General features: G+C 37.1%; 1 protein-coding gene across 4 annotated transcripts in view; it reads left to right on the forward strand.

Annotated features, from left to right (window-relative positions):
* The window catches only part of PIK3C2A (phosphatidylinositol-4-phosphate 3-kinase catalytic subunit type 2 alpha), a 114,813-nt gene that overhangs the window by 48,553 nt on the left and 46,261 nt on the right, over positions 1–19,999 (forward strand). For all 4 annotated transcript variants that reach the window (XM_055318097.1, XM_055318098.1, XM_055318096.1 and 1 more), the window contains exons 3-9: positions 1,003–1,106; positions 9,624–9,781; positions 11,683–11,803; positions 12,503–12,614; positions 15,170–15,249; positions 15,378–15,441; positions 18,676–18,819. In XM_055318097.1, coding sequence (XP_055174072.1) covers positions 1,003–1,106; positions 9,624–9,781; positions 11,683–11,803; positions 12,503–12,614; positions 15,170–15,249; positions 15,378–15,441; positions 18,676–18,819 — 783 coding nt within the window. The remainder of the gene's footprint in view (positions 1–1,002; positions 1,107–9,623; positions 9,782–11,682; positions 11,804–12,502; positions 12,615–15,169; positions 15,250–15,377; positions 15,442–18,675; positions 18,820–19,999) is intronic.

Here is a 19,999-nt window from a genome sequence, read left to right on the forward strand (position 1 = left end):
ATAAGTTTGTCAACATAGGGACACCTGGGTGGCTCAGCATTTTGAGCATCTGCCTTCAGCTCTGGGCATGATCCTGGAGTCCTGGGATCGAGTCTCACGTCGGGCTCCCTGCATGGAGCCTGCTTCTCCCTCTGCTTGTGTCTCTGCCTCTCTGTGTGTGCCTCTCTAAATAAAATCTTTTTTAAAAAGTTTATTAACATGGAAAATACCTGCTAACTCCTAACACTCATTCTCTTACATGAAGAACCAGCTGCTTCCTTGGAATTTGGGGTCAAAGTTGAAAACGTAATATTCCTGGTTACTAGAGGAGTCCCAAATGGGCTTGATCTCTTCACTTTTTTATTTTTATTTTTATTATTTTATTTTATTTTATATTTTTATTTTATATTTTATTTTATTTTATTTATTTATTTCATTCATTCATTCATTCATTTCATTCATTTCATTCATTCATTCATTCATTCCTGAGAGAGACAGAGAGGCAGAGACACAGGCAGAGGGAGAATCAGGCTCCATGCAGGGAACCTGACATGGGACTCAATCCCAGGTCTCCAGGATCACACCCTGGGCTGAAGGTGGCGCTAAACCACTGAGCCACCGGGGCTGCCCTCTTCTTCACTTTTTTAAAACAGAGAGTAGTCCTTTAATTTTATTTGGCTGTTAACTTTCCAAAGTTTTTGTGATTTCTTTTTTCTTCTTTTCCAGAGTTTTTGTGATTTCCAAAATCACAAAGATTTTGAATGGAAATATCTTTAGCATTCTGTTCTTATTGATTGATACAAAGTACAGCCTATTTTTGAGCAAGTAAAACTAATGAACTTCAAGGCTTAGCTTGTATTACTTTCACAAAGATAGAAATCTATAATTTAGAACTTTGTTACTGATACGATTTATTTCCCTCCATATTAGTACATACTTTTGTAAAAATATGTTTGTACTATGCAGCTATTTAACATTTGCAGATCTTTTACTTTTAAAATAAAAACATTTTTTTGATTACAGAAAGACCCAAATGGGACCAGTAGTTTGTCAACTGGAAGTTCTCTTCTACAAGAAATTGAAGTACAGAATGAGGAGGTGGCAGCTTTTTGTCAGTCCATTACAAAGTAAGGAATTTTTCTTTATAAATTAAAGATTATTTTTTATTAAATACTTGCTTTTAAAAAGTTAACTTGAAAACAAGCTTAGTACTAATAATTCTAAAAATTTTTAAATTTTAGTGATTTTTCTCCCTGTGGCTAATATTTCGAGACTTAACTAGTGCATTAACGCCATCTGCAGTTGAACTTGTATTCCTGTTTAGTTTGTGAGTATTTAGAAGAAAAAATAAGTTAGACAGTTAATTTCCCTGTTAACCATTAAAAATATGGCTTAAACATATATAAGTTTTTGTTTACTTAGAAAATACCTGTTTTTGTTTTAGGGAGACTTAATTTGTTGTAAACTTTCAGGCATTCAAAATACTGTCTTTGTTATTTAAGAGATGCTATTAAAACAGGCAAGATTACAGGGCAAATATATTTTTAGAAATATTAGAAATATTCTTTTAGAATATTTGAAATAGAAATATTTTTTATCTTAAATGTGTCTAATACTCTTTTTTTTTTTTTAAGATTTTATTTATTTATTCATGAGAGAGGCAGAGACATCGGCAGAAAAGCAGATTCCCCGTGGGGAGCCCAGTGCGGGACCCCAGGATCATGACCTGAGCCAAAGGCAGATGCCCAACCGCTGAGCCACCCAAGTGCCCTAATATTTCTTATAGATGAATGAATAGAGGGGATGCCTGAGTGGCTCAATGGTTGAGCGTCTGCCTTCAGCTCAGGGTGTGATCCCGGGGTCCTGGGATGGAGTCCCACATTGGGCTCCCCAATGAGCCTGCTTCTCCCTCTACCTATGTGACTCTCTGTCTCTCATGAATAAGTAAATAAAATCTTTAGTTAGGGGGGAACCGAGAGAAGTTATCTACTAAAATTTACTTAGCCAACAGCAGAGCCAGGTCTCCTTTGCTTCTGATTCAGTGTGTTTTCTCTTCATTATATCACTGTATTCATTCAGGACTTCTGTTGTGAGTGCTAGAAACCCATCTTAAACTAGTTTAAATTAAGAATAGTTACGTTTTGACTCTCAAATCCCTATAGCCAAAAGAGGAAGGATGGAGCATGAAACTCAGTGACAGCAAGATCTAGGAATTCACATATTTTAGTTGACCTCTCCTCCCTTTAGACTTCCCTTTCCCATTTTCATCCTTTCCTTCTTCTTGCCCTTTCTCCATGCATGTTGGCTTCATTTTTTATTACTGCAGATGGGGTTTCGAAGGCAGAGAATATAGCCACTGATAGCTTAGACTTCATATTCTAATGGTCTAGGTCAGTTTCCCTACTGTAGAGGTTATCACATTCGCCTCACATATTTTAATCGTCTTGGTATCAGAGAGGAAAGGGAGTCCTCTTGGCCAGCACCAGATAGGAAAATACCACGGAAAGAAAGAGTAGAACAACCATTGTGGCCAAGGGATTGAAGTCTGTTCTCAAAAGAAAGTATATCACCACTGAGGGATTTATTCTGAATTCAGTATTTTCCCCAGTGCTGTCTGCTTTAATCAAAGCAGAGTTTGGAGTTCTTAGATCATTTTTAAAGTATATATGTCATTTTTATATATAAGGGGCTTATTAACTAGGTTTTCTAGACTATTGGTAATATTTCATTAAAATTCTTTGTTACCTTTTTAAAAAATATTTTATTTATTTATTCATGAGAGCACACAGAGAGAGAGGCACAGACAGAGGGAGAGGGAGAGGCAGGCCCCATGCAGGGAGCCTAATGTGGGACTTCATCCCGGGCCTCCAGAATCAGGCCCTGGACTGAAGGTGGCGCTAAACCGCTGAGCCACCCGGGCTGCCCTGTTACCTTTTTTTTTTTTTTTAAGATTTTATTTATTTATTCATGAGACAGACACACACACACACACACACACACACACACACACACACAGAGGCAGAGACACAGGCAGAGGGAGAAGCAGGCTCCATGCAGAGAGCCTCACGTGGGACTCCATCCCGGGTCTCCAGGATCATACCCTGGGCTGAAGGCGGCGCTAAACCGCTAAGCCACCCGGGCTGCCCTCTTTGTTACCTTTTAGCCAGCATTTCTTTTCTTCAGAATGCCTTAGGGGAGAAAAAGGAGAAAAATGTCAGTAGATCATTTTTCTTTCCTGCAAAGGTTACTCTTTATTGTTTTTTTTTAAAGATTTTATTATTTATTTATTTGTACATGACAGATACGGGGGGGGGGGAGGCGGGGCAGAGACACAGGCAGAGGGAGAAGCAGGCTCCATGCAGGGAGCCCCACGTGGGACTCGATCCTGGGTCTCCAGGATTACTTCCTGGGCTGAAGGTGGGCCAAACCGCTGAGCCACCCGGGCTGCCCTTAACTGGATTTTTAAGATCTGTATTTCAGTAGTCATTTAAGATAGAAGAGACATTTAGATGTCTTAGTATGCAAATTACATGTATTAGAAATTACTGATGCCTTTATGTCATTATACCATATGTGTGTGTGTGAAATAATTTGCCATGTGTTTATCTAGTTGCTTCAGTTTTCTCTCTAAACAAGCCCTGTATGCTTTCTCTTAGACTGTGTTGAGTGACTATTGCATTTAAGCTTTGCAAGTTGAGAAATTAAGCTAAGATCTACCTTTTCTCCCCCATTTGAGTCGTAGAGTTATTTATACGGATTCTGCCACTAAGCTAAAATGATTATTTTTAGTTATGTACATTTGTGCATGCACACATACACACAAAATAGTTTATGTAATCTGAAACCCCAGATGAACTAAAGAGAGAAATGACTTTTTATAATTTTATTTCTATTAGTAGAGGGTGATTGCAACAAATATTTCAGAGAAGTAAAAATCAGAGCTGTTTTTGAAGCCATATATATAATTTTTTTGAAGCCATATTTTAGACTCCTCTCCTTTCTCTGTGACTTTGGAGATTGGGGTCAGGAGATGTCCCTTGAAGAAATTAATGGCTCTGTTTTTTCCAGTATGTTCATTTCTGCGCTGGAATTTCTTTTTTAAAAGATTTTATTTATTTATTCATGAGAGACACAGAGAGAGAAGCACGCTTCCCTGGGGAGCCCAATGTGGGACTCGATCCCAGGACCCTGGGATCATGCCGTGCGCTGAAGGCAGATGCTCAACCACTGAGCCACCCAGGCGTCCCTCTGCACTGGACTTTTTAAACAAGTATTTATACTCTTAGATAGCCAACTCTTTACTTTTTGAAATCTCCTGAGGTGATTCATTTAATCATTTTAACTCAGCTTTGAAAGATTTGCCAGGATATTTGTTTACAATTAAAATTACTTGTATAACAGACTGATACATTGCTGATTTTAACCCTTTTTGTTTCTGAAATTAGGGAGTTGGACTAGTGATATCAAGAGTCTCTTTTAGTTTAAAGGACTATAATGCTGTGATTCAGGACATTTCATTATGACTGCATTTTTCAGGTTTTTAGTTCTTATTTTCTTTCCTTTCCCACTTACCATAATTGACAAAGCTTGCTCTATCTGCTAGTTAATATAGTTCCAGAGGAATTTCTTAGAAGAATATTAGTTGCCAACATTTTTGCTGGTTTCTTAGGAGGATAGGATGACAAACTATACTTTACCCTAGCTGTTCTAAATAGCCTTCTAGTTTCTTTTTTCCTATATAGTTCACTTCTACTATTTATATGCTATAATAGTGTCATTTTTTTAAAGATTTTATTTTTTTATTCATGAGAGACACAGAGAGAGAGGCAAAGACATAGGCAGGGGGAGAAGCAGGCTCCATGTAGGAAGCCTGATGTGGGACTGGATCCCAGGACTCTGGAATCACACCCTGAGCCAAAGGCAGTCAACTGCTGAGCTACCCAGGCGTCCCTACAGTAGTGTCTTGATCCCTAGGACTCTATGTAAGTTTTCAAGGATTTCACCTCTGCATTTAGTTAATTTTGTTCTAAACAATACTGACTTTACTTCTCTAATTTTTATTTTTACCTTTTAAAACTCTCATTTTTGTCTCTTCCTGTCCTTCTCTTTCTGTACCTAACTTTAGCTATATTGAACACACAGGAAGAAAACCAACTGTGAAGGATTTAAATTCCCTGAACTGTAGAGTCACATTAAACAAGCAACAAGGGATGTCTGATTGGGTCAGGCATTGACTGTCTGACTCTTGATTTGGCATTAGGTAATGATCTGATGGGTTTTGGGGTTGAGCCCTGCCTAAGGCTATGTGCTCAGCTGGGAGTCTGCTTGGGATTCTCTTTTCCACCCCTCCCCTACAGCCTTTCTTTGTGACGACAGGAAAGTGGAAATTTTAGAGAAAATGAATTATAGTTAAAAAAAATCTTTATAGGTAATTACTTAAGAACATCAAGCTCCACTGTATAACTTGGAGTGTCCATAAAAATACCTCATATGGTCTGTTATATTTAAAATAAATAATTTAGCAATTTTCAATTTAGTAACTTAATTTACTTTTATATGTTTAAAAGTTTAGTTATGAACAAAACAAAAAAAACTTTAAAAAATCTATTACTATCTTAGTTTTTCCCCAATTTTGATAAAGTAAACAAAACCATAAGAATAAAGAGATGTCATTTTTTTTTAAAATTTTTATTTATTTATGATAGTCACACAGAGAGAGAGAGAGAGAGGCAGAGACATAGGCAGAGGGAGAAGCAGGCTCCATGCACTGGGAGCCCGACGTGGGATTCGATCCCGGGTCTCCAGGATCGCGCCCTGGGCCAAAGGCAGGCGCTAAACCGCTGCGCCACCCAGGGATCCCTAGATGTCAGTTTTATAGAAACAAATTACTGGATGTTTTTTTCCTGGATTATCATCTGTTCTGTCAAGCAGAGATAGAACTCATTAAAAAAAATTTTTATTTGATAAAACATACAAAATGTGAAATTTACTATTTTAACCAGTTTTACATGTACAATCTGTGATACTAAGTACATTCACATTGCTGTATAAAAAAAGGGACTCATTTTCTTAACGTTTTAATTTAAATTCCAGTTAGTTAACCTACAGTATAATGTTAGTTGCAGGTGTAGAATATAGTGATTCAGTACTTCCATATATCACCCAGTAAGAAGACTCACTTTAAGGAAAGGAAATGAAGGATTCCCCACCTCCCCCAAGTCAAGTTCATTGAATACAACTTTTATCACTGGTAATGTTGTCTAATAAATTCCTGTTTTCTGAGCTATTAGGAATTTGATTGTCCTTTCATCATTCTTTTTTTGTTTTGTTTTAAAGATTTTATCTATCTTAGAGACAAAGAGCATGAGCAGGGAGGAAGGGGAGAAGGAGAGGGAGAAGCAGACTCCACAGTAACCCCAGGATTATAACCTGAGCTGAAGGCAGATGCTTAACTGACTGAGCCTTCTTTCATCACCCAGGCGTGCCTCCTTTCATCATGCTTAAGGATTTCTGAAACTCGAAGTCTTGCTTGGTTATAGACAAAATTCTGTACTATTTCATGTATTAGTTAATACATGATTTTCTGTAAGCATCTATTTTAGAATACCTAGTAAATAAGTGAGAAGCAAGAATCTTAGGCAAAGTCCTATGAAGGTCTTGGCATTATATTGTGGAGGGGTAAGCTTGACAACAGTCAAATATCTGAAGATATAATGATGCATTTCTAATATTGATAGAAGTTTAATAACTGTACTGGTTTTTAAAAATTACCTTTCTTCCTTTTTTTTTTTTTTTAAGATTTTATTTATTTATTTGAGAGAGGGACAGGGGAAGAGAGGCAGAGACATAGGCAGAGGGAGAAGCAGGCTCCATGCAGGGAACCCGATGCAGGTCTCAATCCCAGGACTCCAGGATCATGCCCTGAGCCAAAGGCAGAGGCCCAACCACTGAGCCACCCAGGTGTCCCTTTCATTTCTTCTTTTTAATATTGGATCTTTTGTGGTACTTAAGACCACAGTACAGAACTCAGGTTTTTAAATTCATTTATTCATTTATTTGACAAGATGCTTATAACACCTCTGTTACTAGGCACTTCTCTGAAGGCTTTGTAAAGTTAGTTCACATAATTCTTACAGCAACCCTATGAAGTTAGTAGTGGTAGTATCCCCAATTTATAGAAGAGGAAGCTGGAAGCAACAAGGAGATTCAATAACTTGCCTACAGTCACAAGGCTAGTAAGTAGTAAAATTAGGATTTAAACTTAGGTTGTCTGACTCTTTGTGCAGTTATATTTGCTGCCTCTCCTGAACAACAACCTTCCCCCCTTTCTTTCTTTCTTTCTTTCTTTCTTCTTTCTTTCTTTCTTTCTTTCTTTCTTTCTTAATTCTTTCTTTCTTTCTTTCTTTCTTTCTTTCTTTCTTTCTTTCTTTCTTCTTTCTTTTAAAATTTTTTTTAAATTTTTATTTATTTATGATAGTCACACAGAATGAGAGAGAGAGAGGCAGAGACACAGGCAGAGGGAGAAGCAGGCTCCATGCACTGGGAGCCCGACGTGGGATTCGATCCCGGGTCTCCAGGATCGCGCCCTGGGCCAAAGACAGGCGCCAAACTGCTGCGCCACCCAGGGATTTCTTTCTTTCTTTCTTCTTTCTTTCTTTCTTTCTTCTTTCTTTCTTTCTTTCTTTCTCTCTTTCTCTCTTTCTCTCTTTCTCTCTTTCTCTCTTTCTCTCTTTCTCTCTTTCTCTCTTTCTCTCTTTCTCTCTTTCTCTCTTTCTCTCTTTCTCTCTTTCTCTCTTTCTCTCTTCTCTCTTTCTCTCTTTCTCTCTTTCTCTCTTTCTCTCTTTCTCTCTTTCTCTCTCTCTCTCTCTCTCTCTCTTTCTCTCTTTCTCTCTTTCTTTCTCTCTCTCTTTCTCTCTTTCAAGATTTTGTTTATTTTAGAAAGAGAGCACAAGCAAGCAGGGAGAAGGGTAGAAGGGTAGGGAGAGGAAGAGGGGCAGAATCTCAAGCAGACTCCATGCTGGATGTGGAGTCCGTCAGTTAGGGGGCTCAGTCTTAGGACCCTGAGATCAGGACCTGAGCCAAAACCAAGAATCAGACACTTAAGCAACTGAGCCCCCCCAGGGAGCTCTTCTCCCGAATCTTTTCTTTTTGTCAATTCAAACTATTTTATTCTATTCCTATGACTTGAAGTGTTCATTCCATTCATATTCCTATGAAAATCAGGCAGGTGGATTACGTCTTGTTTTCTAACCTCCAGAAAAACTCAGTTAAAGGAAGGCTACAAGTTTAAGGCTTCAAATTTTCCTTTGTCTTCTTTTTTTTTTTTTTTTTAAAGATTTTATTTATTTATTCATGAGAGACACAGAGGGAGGCAGAAACATGGGCAGAGTGAGAAGCAGGCTTCATGCAGGGAGCCCGATGCAGGACTCGATCTCAGGACCCCAGGATCACGACCTGAGCCAAAGGCAGACGCTCAACCACTGAGCCACCCAGGCGCCCTCCCTTTGTCTTCTTATAACAAAAGTGCTGTCTGAAGAAGAGCCATATATACCGTACTCCTGTATTTCAGATTAAACTATGTTATTCAGACTGCCCGGGTGGCTTAATAGGTTGAGCATCTACCTTCAGCTTGGGTCATGATCCTGGAGTCCTGTTTCAGGCTCCCTGCTCAGTGGGGAGCCTACTTCTCCATCTCTCTGCCCCTCCCCCTTCTAAATGTTTGCTCTTTCGCTCGCACTGTCTCTCTCTCTCTCAAATACATAAATTTAAAAATAAATAAACTATGTTGTTCTGGGGATCCCTGGGTGGCTCAGCGGTTTTAGTGCCCGTCTTCGGCTCAGGACATGATCCTGGAGACCCAGGATCGAGTCCCACGTCGGGCTCCCTACATGGAGCCTGCTTCTCCCTCTGCCTATATCTCTGCCCCTCTCCTCTCTCTCTGTCTCTCATGAATGAATAAATAAAATCTTAAAAAAAAAAAAAAACTATGTTGTTCCTGTGAATACCTTCACAGGGAATTCTTGTCATTCCCTAAGCTTTAGAATCACTGAGAGAATAAAGGCCCATAGCACTGTAAAAATTGATAATGGTTCTTTTAAATTGTTGTCTAACAACCCTCCCCCCTAAATATAGGAAAAAGGCTCTAAGAAAAAGATTTTTATTTTTTAATTTTTTATATTTATTTGAAATCAGTTTGCCAACGTATACCATAATACCCAGGAGAAAAAGGTCTTTAAAAGACAACAAACTTTTTAGCCCTCTGGCAATTGCGGGTTACTTTCCCTGTATTCTCAGTGGATTTATTAAAAGTGTACATTTTGTATAATTATGTTGTATAGCAAAAAAAATCTGATGCAGAAAACCTCATTTAATGCCATGTATTCAGTGTGTGCCTGGCTAATGTTGATAATGTTACCAAAGATATCCTGGCAGTACTTAATCTCTTTTCTTGGATTCCTTTTATCTAAGAGGCAAATGCTGGTGTTTGGAGTTTAACTGGGCTCCATTCATTATGGTTCTCATGAGCTGCTCTAGAATTGAACAAAGACACAGAATTGAATGGCTGTAAGCATGCAGAGCTTTGTTTAGGGCTCTCAAATGCAGCTTTTAAAACAAAAATTTGATTTCTTCTTTCTTGTGAACAGATTGAAGACCAAGTTTCCATATACCAATCACTGCACAAATCCAGGCTATTTGTTAAGTCCAGTTACAGTTCAAAGAAACATATGTGGAGAAAATGCTAGCGTGAAGGTCTCCATTGAAATTGAAGGATTTCAACTACCAGTTACTTTTACATGTGATGGTAGGTTTATAGTCCCCCAACCATCTTGTTTTGCTCTGATTAGGGAGAAATGCTTCATATGTTAATTTTAATCATTCTTGACCCTGTTATCATTAGATATCCTTTAAAAAAAATTTTTCTGTGTGTGTAGTAAAATACTTAACATTCATTAGTTATCCTTTTCAAAAAATTGGCATTCATTTGGATAAATTTCTGGTTAGGACTAGTGGGAAAACAGTTTACATTTATTACTACATATTTCTTTGAAAATGCTGAGTAATTTTGGTAAATTGGTGGCTCTTGGCCAAGGTCCCAAAGCATGAGATTGAAAGGCTAATTATAGTCCAATTATTTTTTTTTATTCTTCTTTTCATTTTATGGCAAGAAGAATGCTTATTTATAAAGAGCTGTCAGTGAAATTGAAATTGAAGGTATCTTGCTAATAAGCTCCTCTAAAGAGAAGATAATTCTCTGTTGGTTCTAACTCTGTCTTCCAAATTTGATGCGGATATCCTTTCTAGAAATGTATCTTAATGTCTACAGGAAATTTTTTGTCATAGTTCATTGATTCTCTTAATGTATATTGTTTTAATGGGATTCCAAAAGTAGAATAAGAGCCTATATTTCTATAATAGTTTGACCTAAAAATGATGCCCTTTTTTTTCCATAATGGTTATAACTAGGAATATGTCTAGTATTTGGATACTTTTCTTTGTCTGTTTGCACTTTTCAGTGCTCTTTGAAAAAATATAAATCTGAAACAAAACTGTTAGCCAACTATAACAATCATTCTTTTAGTTTCTAAAGGAAGAACTGTTCTTTATTCTTATGAAACATACTTTAAATTTTTATCTGGGGAATTATTTAAAACCCACACACTTTAAGAATTAATATTAAAACCGAAGGACAGAAAGGTCAGTAGGCTCCTTGATAGAAATAGTAAGCATCGATATGTGGCAAATGTTTTAATTTGTATCAAATTTTGACTTAATATATCAAGATATGATTACTTTTTGAGAAAATATTTCAAATGCTTATCCTTTGGTTCTTCATAAATGTGCACATTTATAATATACATCTCTGTTAAGAAACTTAACCATTTTATGGTAGATATGTGTCCAAATGATGAATGTTACCATATATTTGATTATTCAGAAATTTACCCATTGCATTAGATATTTTATTGCCTTTTCTACCAAGCTGTTGATTTTTGTGAAGAGTGAACTGAATAATTGTCTTCTGAATTGAACATTGGAGCTCTTAGAAGTAGATTACTTTAAAAGTTTATTTTAATTTTTAATCTGTTATAATCTTAGTATCTATCTGTTTTCAAGAACAGTAATTGAACAATACTTCCTACTTGTTATATTTTTATTCATCATTGGAAAATATTTACCGGGAACATGTCAAACATTTAAAATGATGATACATATTTTTTTCCTTATGATTTAAGTCATTGTCTGTTAGACACTGCTACATATCATTCTTTTTGGAGAAGTCTGTAATAGGGAAGTGACTTTCTTGGGTTACATCTGCCCTATGTAATATAGTAACCCTTAGCCCCATGTGGCTATTGAATACTTGAAATGTGGCTAATATAGAATGAGATGTGCTGTAGGTGTAAAGTACATTGTGGATTTCAAAGACCCAATTTGAAAAGAAATAAGATGTCTCATTTGTAATTTTAAAATGCTGGTTATATGTTACAGTGATATTCTGGATTTGTTAGGATAAATAAAACATGTTGAAATTAGCTTCACCTGTTTCTTTTTACTTTTTTCAATCTAATAGAAAATCATAAATTTTGTGTGTGACCTACATTATATTTCTATTGTATAGTGCTTTCTTAGATGATAAGAATTACATTCTCAATAACTATATAGAGTGAAATGAGCAAAATTAAAATGATGTCTCTTTTACAGTGAGTTCTACTGTAGAAATCATTATAATGCAAGCCCTTTGCTGGGTACATGATGACTTGAATCAAGTAGATGTTGGCAGCTATGTTCTGAAAGTTTGTGGACAAGAGGAAGTGCTGCAAAAGTAAGTATTCATTTAACTATTGGGCAACATCTTTGGAAATTTCATTTTTAAGGGGTTAAATTGGAAAAATCTCTAGTTAAGTTTGTAATCCAAGAATACATTAGGTCCTACTTAATTGATTCATTGGATCAATAAGCTTATATTGAGATATACTCTGTCTTAAGACATGTCTAAGACTGGAGGTTTTCAGAGTTAAGCTTGCCCGTAAGCTTACAGTCTTAAATGGGAAAATGGTGGGTAATTGGTTGATAAGTGAATTTAATGGGTTTTTCTTTCTGCTAAGAGTCAATAGTCACATCATTATAGACTCCATTTTCCTTTTGTAGCGTGCAGTATTTTCACACAGTGGTCAGCTGTGACTTCCTTTTAATTGTCTGAAACAATAATTATAATGAATTTTTTTCTGAACCAGGTAATTTTTGTCTAGCTTTTAGTCTAGTTATTTTATAGATTTTTGTTATTTTAGGCTACTTGAAATGCCCTGTCCTTCTTTTTCTTTTTTCATCTTCATCTTCTTTGCTGTGACTCTTCTCACATAGAATATATTCTTTTATTTAAATGCCCAACTTGGTTAAAAAACCATCTCTACATTTTACCATTCTCTTCATTTTTGAAGCAGATACAAGTTATATTTTACTCTTACCTCTATAATTTCTTGTTTGAGAATAACACTGATTGATAATTAATATATTTTAATAGTAATCATTGCCTTGGAAGTCACGAACATATTCAAAACTGCCGAAAATGGGACACGGAGATTAAACTACAACTTTTGACCTTCAGTGCAATGTGCCAAAATTTGGCCCGAACAGTAAGTATGTACCGTATAACTGAATTGCATTTAGTTGAATCTGAGTAATTCTGCTAATTAGCCAATTTGCAGTTTGTACATTCTCCAAGATTTCTGGGTTGGACTGGTGAATGGATTAATGATTAGAATGAACTAATTCTATTCACAAGGGTTTTCAGCAGATGGGAGGAGCTTTTCAATCATGGAATCTTAGGTAGCATACTCCTCAGAGCTGAAAGCATATTTGAAAATCAAAGTGGAGGAAATAAAAATTTGATTTGTTTTTATTTTATTTATTTATTTATTTATTTATTTATTTATTTATTTATTTATTTATTTATTTATTTATTTATTTATTTTTGATTTGTAATGGTTTTACACAAGAATGAAAATATTACAGTCAGTCAAAGAGAAATGAAGGAGGAAAGATCTTGAATAATAAGTATGGTTTGGGGGAAAAAAGATCCATACTGACTTTTACATCAAACTGAGAAAAATACATTATTCTGCACCAAATGTATTTTTTTATTCATTAGAAGCACAGAGAGAGAGAGAGAGGCAGAGACACAGACAGAGGGAGAAAAGCAGGCTCCATGCAGGGAGCCCATTGTGGGACTCGATTTCAGGACTTCAGGATCACACCCTGGGCCGAAGGCAGGCGCTCAACCACTGGGCCACCCAGGCATCCCAAATTTTAATCTTTAAAGAAAATTATTCTTTATTTGATAGAACTTTGGATGGAAAAGTCATTTCTTTCTCTCTATTTTTTTAGGTTTTGCTCTTAGGTTTCATAGAATTTATTTCACTTGGGTGAAAACTATTTCACAAAATTCAGTACATTTTAGCAATCAGTAGTAACTTCTCTTTTCAGTTTCTTAAGAAATGATGTTTTCGAGTATATTTGCATAGTAAAGACTTACAGTAGAAGAGACCGGTACCTTGTTTTTTGAGGGTAAGGTTGGGGGAAATTTGATTATCATTAGAAAAATAATGCAGACATTGAGATGATCTCTTTGCTATCTGATCCAATCCCACCTTCACTTTTTTTTAAGATTTTTTTATTTATATATTTGAGAGTGAGGGGGAGGGAGAACACAAGTGGGCAGAGTGGCAGAGAGAGAGGGAGAAGCAGGTTCCCTGCTGAGTAAGGAGCCCAATGTGGGGCTCAATCCTGGGACCCTGGGATCATGATCTGAGCTGAAGGCAGATGCTTAACTGTCTGAGCCACCCAGGTGCCTCCCACCTTCATTTTCACATGGTTGGTTATCAGCCATCTTTAAAAGTGTTTTGTGGGCAGCCCAGGTGGCTCAGCGGTTTAGCGCCACCTTCAGTCCAGGGCGTGATCCTCCCTGCATGGAGCCTGCTTCTCCCTCTGTCTCTGCTCCCTCCCTCTCTCCATGTTTCTCATGAATAAATAAATAAAGTCTTTAAAAAAAATACTGTTTTGTTTTGGGGTGCCTGATGTCTCAGTCAAGCATCTGTGTCTGGCTTAGTCATGATCTTGGGAGTCCTGGGATCAAGCCCTGAGTTGGCTCCCTGCTTAGCAGGGAGTCTGCTTCTCCCTCTCCCTCTGCCTCTCTCCTCGTTTGTGCTTGCTCTGTCTCTCTCTTTCTTGCTCATTCTCTCTCAAATAAAAAAACAAAATCTTAAAATATAAAAGGTTATTTTGTATTTTAAAGTTCTCTATTCTTTCCTTATAGAACAGAAATAACTACACTTAAAAACATTTATGTTTTGGGGAGCCTGGGTGGCTCAGTTGGTTAAGTGTCTGCCTTTGGCTCAGATCATGATCCCAAAATCCTGGGATCAAGCTCTTTGTCAGGTTCCCTGCTCAGTGGGGAGCCTGCTTCTCCCTCTCCCTTTGATCCTCTCCCTGCTCCTTCTCTCTCTCTGACTCACTTTCTCTCTCAAATAAAAAAATAAAATATTTTAAAAAGGGAAAAAAAGCATTATTTTTTTATTTATAAAACAAAATTTTCAGAATATTGATTTACTTTTTTCTTGACTCAGTTATAAATAGTATTTAATTCCAATAATATATTAGCCTCTATTATGAAAATCACTTTAGTTTCAAGAATTTATCATACACTTAACTTGTATGAAAGACCAAAAAGTGGGGGCACCTGGGTGGCTCAGTTGGTCATCTGCCTTCAGCTCAGGTCATGATCCTAGGGTCCTGGGATCAAGCCCCGAGTCAGACTTTCTGCTTGGTAGGGAGCCTGCTTCTCCCTCTCCCTCTGCCTGCCGCTCCCATCTGCTTTGCTCACTCCCTCTCTCATTCTCTGTCAAATAAACACATTTTTTAAGATTTTAAAAAATTTATTCATGAGAGACCCAGAGGCAGAGAGATATAGGCAGAGGGAGAAGGAGACTCCCTGTGGGGAGCTTGACGAGGGACTTTATCCCAGGACCCCGGGATCATGACCTGAGCCAATGGCAGATGCTCAACCACTGAGCCACCCAGGTGCCCCAATAAATGAAATCTTAAAAAAAAAAAAAAAAAGACTGACCAAAGAATGGATTTTTTTGGTAAACGTGTGTATATATATATATATATATATATTTTTTTTTTTTAGGCAGAAGATGATAAAACACCTGTGGATTTAAACAAACACCTGCATCAAATGGAAAAACCTTATAAAGAAGTCATAACAAGGTGTGGCATCTAAAGTATTAATTCCAGGTTTTCAAACTGCTTTTGGATGTGAATACCTTTATTTTGGTGAACAAAACAGTCATTTTTATGTAGTATCCTTCAGTCACAGTAACTGCTCTTTATTTCAGATACCCTGTTGAAGAACTTTTAGATTCTTATCACAACCAAGTGGAACTGGCTCTTCAAATTGAAGTAAGTCTTAATTCACATTTTTGCATGATGACTTAAGGCTTCTTGTCTTGTTCTATCTTAAATATTAGTGTGGTGTTGGATGAAATATTTTAGGACAATTTAAACTATATTCTTTTTTTTTAACTATATTCTTGATGTTGATGTTTGATAACTTGTTTTCTGACCCATCTTGTTAACAAGAATTCTCAATATTCCATGAATCAGCGCTTCACCTCACTTCTGCTTTATTAGTAAGAGGAGCCTTCAGTTCAGTTAAAAAAGCATTAATTGAATGTTAATGATATGCTAGATGCTGGAGTTATGAAATGAATGACCTAGTACCCACCTACAAGAAACTTAAAACTAGTGATGGATTTAAACAAAATTTCGATATAATGTATAGTAAATGTAGTATAGTGGTATGCATTGGGTTCTTTGGGAGATCAAAGAAGAGCACCTCTTCCAACTTTGGAGTTCATGGAAACCTCTAAAAGGGAGGTTGCCTAAGTAAAGTCAACAGTATGGGTTAGCTAGAAGATAGTTGGGAAGGGTATGTGGAGAAAAGTACACAGGTGTGATACATATATGGAAATATATGTACTTCTGTAATAGAGTACAGAGTATGACTGGAAGGTTGAAAAAGGGCACTAGAGATACCCAGACATAAGTTACCACCTTTTTTTTTCTTTTTTTTTTTTTTTTTAAAGATTTTATTTATTTATTCATAGAGACAGAGAGAGAGGCAGAGACACAGGCAGAGGGAGAACAGGCATCATACAGAGAACCCGACGCGGGACTCTATCCAGGGTCTCCAAAATCATGCCCTGAGCCGCAGGCAGCGCTAAACCACTGCGCCACCAGGGCTGCCCAAGTTACCACCTTTTAATCCATGTTAAATTTTACCCTGTCCTCCAGATTAGAGGACCAACCAAGAATGAGTAAAAGTAATGTTAGCATGCAGATTTCTGCTGAAACTGGGGAATGTTGAATCTGTATAGTTTTGAGATTTTCTTTAAAGGTATTTAGCTACCTGGTAGAAGAGAGAACAGAAGTCTGTGAACTCAAAAATTTAGTTTTAGTCAGAATGAATGTGTGAGAGTAAAGGAGATTGTGACCACAGTATGATATTGTAGTTAAGATTCTGATAGGTTATAGTTTTGCGGTTGAAGATGCTTCGAATTTTCCACATGAACATTTATATAACTGAGGCTTATTATAAGATATAGGGTAGAAAGTCAAGTGAATATCCTGAATAAAAATATGGCATACAGTGGGGGAAATGACCACATGTCAATTGCAAGGCAGATCGGGCCATCAGAGGCCAAGTTAGAAGACAGAAAATATAGTAGTTATTTGGAGAGGGAAATTTAAAGAATCATTAATTAGTAAAAGGTAGTTAATTATTATAAAGTATAAAAGAGGATTCTAAAACAAGGTTTGACATATGGTTTGTGTGCTAAATCTTCAATCTGGCCTATTGCCTAATAGTTTTATTGGAACACTGCCAAACTCATTTATTCATCTATTTTCTGTATCTGTTTTCACACCATAATAGCGGAGTTAAATTGGGACAGAGACTGTATGGTCCACAAAGTCTAACACATGTACTTTCTGGCCTTTAAAAAGTTTGCCAGTCATGCTCTAAGGGATCCAGAAGTAATAAGTGTAAAAAAGCAGCTGTCAACTCTAGGTTGAGGAATAATATATAAAAAGAATTCTAAGGACTTAAGATAGAACCTTCTGTCCAACCTTAGGCTGAAATCCAGCCTCTTCTAAGAGGGTTTGGCTATCACAGGAACACATAGGTAGCTTACAGCGAAGAAACTTGGTAGAATTGTCAGATTGGGAGACCATGCCCTGGGGATATAGGTCAACTGCTCAACTGCTTTTTGAGGACCACTGGGATGCCTTGCTGAAGTAAAAAATGGAGGACTAGAACCCTGAGGAAGGGTCTTCATTCTGCTGTTGTGTGAGTGTCCCTTTAGTGCCCTCTGTTGACAAAACTTAACATTGTATTGGCTGGCAAAGAAGAAATGTTTATAGGTCCATCTTCAGTATCACAGAGTAGGGCAAAGAAGTGTAGTTTTGGAGCTGATAGACAATAAATTGATAACTGGCACATAAATGATGGGGAATAGTATAGGAGAATGACTCGAGCCTCAAAATTGGAAAATTTTTTGCATGAAGGTGTGGAGTAAAAGCAGAGATATGAGTTATGTAAGCAGAAATGGGGAGCTGGAAAACAGACTCTCAGGCCCTGAAGACTGGAGGGTCCTGGGGTGTTTGAGAAGATGAGGTGGTTTCATTTAAGCATGAAGGTAGAAACACCATTTAGTTTATGGTTGCCAGGCCTCAAGGGTGGAAAAATTTAAATTTTTAAGGGATGGTACAGTACTAAGTTTCAGCCCATTCTAACGGTAGTTGGCATGTAAGTCTGGCATAAATGTTTGATGAGTTAATTCATTATGTAAGAATGTTTCTTAATGAGATATGTACTTTAAAATGATGTTGGAGAGGGAGTTTTAAGTAATTCTATCAGGTAAATGATTTTATAATCAGTTGTGCATGTATACTTGTGAATCATGATGGAATCAACTGTGGTTGAATACTATGGAGGGATTGTCCTCAAGGAAGTTTTTTAATCAGACAAAACTTAAAAAGTGATGGTCGTACAGATGTAAATGAAGCTTAAAAGTTGACTCAGATCTCATAACTATTGCCCAATGGTGTTAATATGTGGCCAACCTCTGAAGAACTTGGTTTTGGATACCAGATTTTTGGCTGGCAGGATTGGTATTTTTAATGTGGAGCTTAATCCCAAATAAGAATAAAAAATAACTCCAGTTTTTTAAATGACTTAGTAATTTGTTAATAGTTTATTAGTTATTTTAATATGAAATTAATGGCATTTGTATATGAATAATTTTGTCTCAAGCAAAGTGAAAATCAGACCCAATTTTTCCTATTCAAAATAAACTGGAGCAAAGGATATCTGTTCTTTTATTTATTAATTTTTTTAAAGGTTTTATTTATTTATTCATGAGAGACACAGAGAGAAAGAGAGACAGAGACACAGGCAGAGAGTGGGATCATACCCTGAGCCGAAGGCAGGCGCTAAACTGCTGAGCCACTCGGGGATCCCCAAGGATATCTGTTCTTAAGCAAATCTAAAATGTCTAAGTTTCTGACTTCATCTCTGAAACAGATCCTTTAGATTCTTCATACCTATGTTTGTTTTACTTTCTATTTTTAAAGAACCAGCACCGAGCAGTTGATCAAGTGATTAAAGCTGTAAGAAAAATCTGTAGCGCTTTAGATGGTGTAGAGACTCTTGCCATTACAGAATCCGTAAAGAAGCTAAAGAGAGCAGTTAATCTTCCAAGGAGTAACAGTGCTGATGTGAGTATTTTTTTAGTAGTTAGCATCTTATTAAATATAAATATGTATTTAGATGAGTATCTTATCACTTAAGCTGGGAGATTTTTGCTTCTTCTCAACAAAGTGTTATAATTTTAACCTTGGCTGTCACTTTTGAGTTGATTTGATAACTTACTTGTAAAGTTGGGAATTCTTTTTTTTTAAGATTTTATTTATTTATTCATGAGAGACTCAGAGAGAAGCAGAGACATAGGCAGAGGGAGAAGCAGGCTCCTCACAAGGAGCCTGATGTGGGACTCAATCCCCAGACCGGGATCACACCCTGAGCCAAAGGCAGATGCTCAACCGCTAAGCCACCCAGCATCCCTAAAGTTGGGAATTCTTAAGAGGGGCTGCCTTGGAAAAGCTTCATGAGAGTTGATATTGAAAACATGGATGTCAAACTTTTATGTGTGGAAGAGGAATTGTGGCATAAACAAGTTGGTTGGAGGGTTCAGGGTGGATACTGAGCTTCAGAACCTGGGTGGTAGTAGTTACCATTTGTCCTTCTGATGGACATCTCCATGATTGCCCAGAGGGGAAGCTCTACTTTGGTGATACCTCTTCCTATTGAAAATATTCAGAAGCCTCATCATAGTGACTTATTACTTCAGGAACAATCAAGTGACTTATTACCTCAGAAACAATCAAGTTGGGAGTCCTTTCTTGATCTCATACTGTTGCTTTTAGTAAAAGCTCTCCCTGTATTTCCATGGGGATTTTTGTTTTTATTTGTTTGTTTTAAAGATTTTATTCATGAGAGACACAGAAAGAGAGAGAGAGAGGCAGAGACACAGGCAGAGGGAGAAGCAGACTCCATGCAGGGAGCCTGATGTGGGACTCGATCCCGGGACTCCAGGATCACGCCTGGGCTGAAGGCAGACGCCAAACTGCCGAGCCACCCAGGGATCCCTCTTTCTTTCTTTTGTTTACTTACTTTACTTACTTATAGGCAGAGGAGGGACAGAGGCAGACAGGATTCCAGCAGACTGCACTGAGTCAAGAGCCCGACTTGGGGTTTGGTCTCATGACCCTAAGATCACAACATGAGCCGAAACCAAGAGTTGGATACTCAACCAGCTGCACCCCCCAGGCACTCCACATTAAGGATATTCTTTATTATACCAATAATAAAGCAACTAAATGGAATATAAAGTATCAT

This window comes from Nyctereutes procyonoides, unplaced genomic scaffold (genome assembly GCF_905146905.1).
Source record: "Nyctereutes procyonoides isolate TBG_1078 unplaced genomic scaffold, NYPRO_anot_genome, whole genome shotgun sequence".
Lineage (NCBI taxonomy): Eukaryota > Metazoa > Chordata > Mammalia > Carnivora > Canidae > Nyctereutes > Nyctereutes procyonoides.